Below are 6,000 nucleotides of genomic sequence, written 5' to 3'. Positions count from 1 at the left end.
CATTCACATTCTCTGAGTAATAACAATATTGTCGAAGTCGCTTTTGTCAGTAGATTTCCCCATTTGCGGCCCGTGTCGTCGCTAGAATGATTGCCCTTGGGTCTCTGATCCACTTATGTACACTCATGGAAATGGAAAAAAGAACACATTGACACCGGTGTGTCAGACCCACCATACTTGCTCCGGACACTGCGAGAGGGCTGTACAAGCAATGATCACACGCACGGCACAGCGGACACACCAGGAACCGCGGTGTTGGCCGTCGAATGGCGCTAGCTGCGCAGCATTTGTGCACCGCCGCCCTCAGTGTCAGCCAGTTTGCCGTGGCATACGGAGCTCCATCGCAGTCTTTAACACTGGTAGCATGCCGCGACAGCGTAGACGTGAACCGTATGTGCAGTTGACGGACTTTGAGCGAGGGCGTATAGTGGGCATGCGGGAGGCCGGGTGGACGTACCGCCGAATTGCTCAACACGTGGGGCGTGAGGTCTCCACAGTACATCGATGTTGTCGCCAGTGGTCGGCGGAAGGTGCACGTGCCCGTCGACCTGGGACCGGACCGCAGCGACGCACGGATGCACGCCAAGACCGTAGGATCCTACGCAGTGCCGTAGGGGACCGCACCGCCACTTCCCAGCAAATTAGGGACACTGTTGCTTCTGGGGTATCGGCGAGGACCATTCGCAACCGTCTCCATGAAGCTGGGCTACGGTCCCGCACACCGTTAGGCCGTCTTCCGCTCACGCCCCAACATCGTGCAGCCCGCCTCCAGTGGTGTCGCGACAGGCGTGAATGGAGGGACGAATGGAGACGTGTCGTCTTCAGCGATGAGAGTCGCTTCTGCCTTGGTGCCAATGATGGTCGTATGCGTGTTTGGCGCCGTGCAGGTGAGTGCCACAATCAGGACTGCATACGACCGAGGCACACAGGGCCAACACCCGGCATCATAGTGTGGGGAGCGATCTCCTACACTGGCCGTACACCACTGGTGATCGTCGAGGGGACACTGAATAGTGCACGGTACATCCAAACCGTCATCGAACCCATCGTTCTACCATTCCTAGACCGGCAAGGGAACTTGCTGTTCCCTCAGGACAATGCACGTCCGCATGTATCCCGTGCCACCCAACGTGCTCTAGAAGGTGTAAGTCAACTACCCTGGCCAGCAAGATCTCCGGATCTGTCCCCCATTGAGCATGTTTGGGACTGGATGAAGCGTCGTCTCACGCGGTCTGCACGTCCAGCACGAACGCTGGTCCAACTGAGGCGCCAGGTGGAAATGGCATGGCAAGCCGTTCCACAGGACTACATCCAGCATCTCTACGATCGTCTCCATGGGAGAATAGCAGCCTGCATTGCTGCGAAAGGTGGATATACACTGTACTAGTGCCGACATTGTGCATGCTCTGTTGCCTGTGTCTATGTGCCTGTGGTTCTGTCAGTGTGATCATGTGATGTATCTGACCCCAGGAATGTGTCAATAAAGTTTCCCCTTCCTGGGACAATGAATTCACGGTGTTCTTATTTCTATTTCCAGGAGTGTACTTTCTTTGTCGCGTCACTTTCCAGCAACGCCGCCAAACGATATTTAAACTTGCTGTGACCAGTGGTCATAATGTTTTGGCTTATCAGCTTATACCCGCACCGCAGTCGCGCTACGTTGCGAATACGCAGCAGCAACGCCGTCAAATGGAAACTTTTCGATCGCTCTGTATAGCAAAACGTTTCGTTTCAATTGATATCGCCATCAACTCGTATCCCATTAATGCCAATGCGGAACTCCATATTCATCAATGTGCGCTGAATGGTGTGCTGCGAAACACACGTGCGCCCACCGGGACTGTGCTGTTTCGCCAGAGATGCCAAAGATCGCCATCTATCCTTCTTTACAGAGCAGGTGTGCCTTCAGACGTCCTACCACTTAGCGGCTTGTGGTAGTTTCAGTACCCTTCCACCATTTTCCACAGAAGCACACGACAGTAGCACGTGAACATTAGACCAGCTTCGCCGTTTTCGAGATACTCGTTCATAGGCTCTGCGTCATAATAATACTCTGCCCTTTGGCTAAGTCGCTTATCTGGATTTGCCGGCCGCGGTGGCCGTGCGGTTCTAGGCGCTCCAGCCCGGAGCCGCGCTGCTGCTACGGTCGCAGGTTCGAATCCTGCCTCGGGCATGGGTGTGTGTGATGTCCTTAGGTTAGTTAGGTTTAAGTAGTTCTAAGTTTAGGGGACTGATGGCCTCAGCTGTTAAGTCCCATAGTGCTTAAAGCCATCTGAACCATTTTTTGAGTGGATTTCTCCATTTGCTGAGCCTGTCGATCCTAAGGTAGTACGCCATCCGTCTTTGCTCGGCGTACATACTTTTCTTACTGTGTGAAGTGTCCGCATCGCCACCAGGAGGCATCCAGGCAGTGGGTAGTGGTCATTAAGGTTTTGACTGATCAGTGTATCACTGTGCAAATATCCCTACCGTGTATTCTAGTAAACGCTCTGTAAATTATTTTCAGCGAGGAGCTGAGGGCTCCAACTCCGGGTCTGGTGGAGGCGGCGGCAGTGGCAGTGGTGGCGGCGGCGGAGGCGGCAGCGGTAGCGGCAACGGCAGTGGCGGCGGCGGCGACGGGGTCGTGCCCGTGGGCAGCGCCAGCGGCTTCGGCAGCAACAGCGGCAACGGCAGCGGCAACGGCAATATCAAAGCCAACGGGGAGCCGAGTTCCTTGCACAACGGCCAGCGTAGCCGCGCCAGCGCCGGCAGCAAGAGGCTGATCAAACTGCTGCCCGCTTCAGCCAGCCGACAGTCGGACGCCATCGTGCCCGCGCCCATCTGCACGCGTGAGTAGCCTGTGCACTCGCCAGCAGCTGCCTGCCCTACCTCCCTCCCTCGTGAACACCGTAAGCCTTGGCGACAGCTATACAAACATTCGATCAGATGCATTCTACTTTTACTAATATGCACCTCGGTAAATCGAATTTTTCGGTAAGTAGAACAAGGATCCTACACATGCACCAACCGACCGACAAATTGGACGTGTGTTTACGCTTTAGCCAACCAACCGACCAACTTTTATTGTGGGGCGGTCGGTTGGATACGATGGCCCGACAACCGACTCCCGTAACCCCGGCCCCCCTCCCCTGCCCCCTCCGCCGGCATCACTTCACCAAACCAATTCTACAGCCACTGCTGCATCTACAGGATGCTCGGAAATTTCTGTTACAAACCGCTAGGACCTGTAGACGGGAGTGAGTGTATAATATTTTGTATAGGAACCCAGGTCAGTAAAAGTACCGTTTCCGTGCTACAGCCGTTTGAAAACGTGTTTGTTAGGTAAGTTTGCAAAGGTTTGTCGTGGTGGGGAGTGCTTAAGTCGGATTGCGTTATATCATTTGACGTCTGTAGGACCTCTGTGACCCGACTCGAACCTCATTCGCATGTCTGCGAGTGATAGAGCAACATAGTTGAGTATACGTGAGACGCCCTACTAAACCCGTAGGACGGGACAGGTAGTTTAAGTTGTGGAATGGGGTCAAAATAAGCAGCTGTCAGTTACACTCGAACATACATCCTTTTATTTGATCGAACATTACAACAGCCAATAAAGTTTAAAAAAACACAGCTTTAGTTTTGCAACTTAATTAGCGGCTGAATGTGCCGTACAATCTCATGCCTTATGGGCAAGACCACTTTAATTTAAAAACGACTGGAAGCCAATAACTTACAGGTCAACCAAAATCATAAATTTAAAAGGCAAAGCCTGATCTTCAAACAATTAATTAATTAGGCTGAAGGCCCAAAGAATCTGACACTTAAAGAGCAAACAACTTAAATTCAAAATCGGCTGAAGGCCCAACACTTAAGACTCAATAACATTAATTTTAAAAATGCCAAAGGCTTTACGTAAAACAGTTCGTAAATTAGGCTGAAAGCCCAAACCATCTGACACCTAAAGGGCAAAAATTTAGTCTAAAAATCGGCTATAAGCCATGTAAGTACAAACAACAAGAATAAACAAGAAAAGGCAGTACACCCAAGGGCGCTCAGAAGTTCCGAAGGTCGGTCTTGAATTCAAACACTAACACTCGCTTAGGTGAGACAGGCAGTCTTCCCAACCATTGTCGATCCAATGACAATCGAACTAACATACAGTCGCCGGCCGGTGTGGCCGTGCGGTTCTAGGCGCTTCAGTCTGAAACCGCGTAACCGCTACGGTCGCAGGTTCGAATCCTGCCTCGGGCATGGATGTGTGTGATGTCCTTAGGTTAGTTAGGTTTAAGTAGTTCTAAGTTCTAGGGGACTTATGACCTCAGAAGTTAAGTCCCATAGTGCTCAGAGCCATTTGAAACGGCTGCAGCACGGTACCAAAAACATAAGTTTTCGGAAATGAGTTCCCACTCAAAATAATATGTACTCACTCCCTCTCAACAAGTTCTAGAAATCTATTAATATATAAATTTCCGAACACCCTGTATACTCTGGAAACCACCGTGAAATGTACTGCAGAGAGTACGTTCCACATTGTACGAGTTATTACGGTTTCTACCCTTTCCCTTCACGTATGTAGCACGGGAAGAATGGTGTTTGAATGCCTCTGTGGATGCTGTAGTTATTCTAATTTTGTCCTCACGATCCCTATGAGATCGATACGTACGAGGTTCTAGTATATTCCTACATTCATAATTTAAAGCCGGTTTTTTAAACTTCGTTAGTAGACTTTTTCGAATAGTTGACATCTATCTCCAAGCGTCTGCCAGTCCAGTTCCTTCAGCGTATCTGTGGCACTCAGCCGCGGGCAGTCTCGTAGCTAGTGTGGGTGGCTCTCGAAGCGGATATCGGTGGTGTCATTCGATTAATAAAAAGCTCCCAAATTCGATAAAACTGGATATGTGTCATGTATGAATTTAAATAAGACGAATAAAGGCCTTACACTCATTAATCGTCAAATTGCAATGTATAGTACACACATCAAAAAACGTTTTGCATCACCTCGCTTCCGAGAGTTCCGGAACCTGTACAGAAAACTGGAATAGAGAGCAACATAAAAATCATTTCCGCTCTTATTATGGCTCATGAAAACCACACATTGCATGTTGTACCACCACAGAGCGAGATCTTCAGAGGTGGTGGTCCACGTTGCTGTACAAACCGGTACCTCTAATACCCAGTAGCACGTCCTTTTGCATTGATGCATGCCTGTATTCGTCGTGCCACACTATCCACAAGTTCATCAAGGCACTGTTCGTCCAGAGTGGTTGGTGGGTCACGTCATCCATAAACAGCCCTTTTCAATCTATCCCAGGCATGTGCGATAGGGTTTATGTCTGGAGAACATGTTGGCCACTCTAGTCGAGTGATGTCATTATCCTGAAAGAAGTCATTCATAAGATGTGCAGGATGAGGGCACGAATTGTTGTCCATGAACACGAATGCCCCGCCAATAAGTTGCCGATATTATTACACTATTGGTCGGAGGATGATATTCACGTACCGTACAGCCGTTACGGTTCCTTCCATGACCACCAGCAGCGTACGTTTACACCCCCCCCCCCCCCCATAGTGCCATCCCAAAACAGCAGGGACCCTCTACCTCGCTGCACTCTCTGAACAGTGTGTCTAAGGCGTTCAGCCTGACCGGATTGCCTCCAAATACATCTCCGACGATTGTCTGGTTAAAGGAAAAGAACGTGATACCAATCCTGAGCGGTCCAGTCGGCATGTTGTTGGGCCAATCTGTAACGCGCTGCATGGTGTCGTGGTTGGAAGGATGGACATCGCCATCGACATCGGGAGCAAACTTGCGCATCGCGCAGCCAATTGCGCACAGTTTGAGTCGTAACACGACGTCCTGTGGCTCCACTAAAAGTATTATTCAACATGATGGCGTTGCCGTCAGGTGTCCTCCGAGCCATAATCCGTAGGTAACGGCCATCCATTGCAGTAGAAGCCCTTGGGAGGCCTGAGCGAGGCATGTCATCGACAGTTCCTGTCTCTCAGTATCTCTTCCGTGTC

The 6,000-nt window shown here is 50.5% G+C and overlaps 1 protein-coding gene across 1 annotated transcript in view; it reads left to right on the top strand.

The window, feature by feature from the left end:
• The first annotated feature begins 1,771 nt into the window (after positions 1-1,771).
• LOC126095468 (uncharacterized) overlaps positions 1,772-6,000 on the top strand; it is a 588,043-nt gene continuing 583,814 nt past the window's right edge. The window contains exons 1-2 of the mRNA XM_049910259.1: positions 1,772-1,795; positions 2,734-2,828. Coding sequence (XP_049766216.1) covers positions 1,772-1,795; positions 2,734-2,828 — 119 coding nt within the window. The remainder of the gene's footprint in view (positions 1,796-2,733; positions 2,829-6,000) is intronic.

This window comes from Schistocerca cancellata, chromosome 8 (genome assembly GCF_023864275.1).
Source record: "Schistocerca cancellata isolate TAMUIC-IGC-003103 chromosome 8, iqSchCanc2.1, whole genome shotgun sequence".
NCBI classification, from domain to species: Eukaryota; Metazoa; Arthropoda; class Insecta; order Orthoptera; family Acrididae; genus Schistocerca; species Schistocerca cancellata.
The sequence above is the reverse complement of the archived record's forward strand: the minus strand, read 5'-3'. Positions and strand labels throughout refer to the sequence as shown.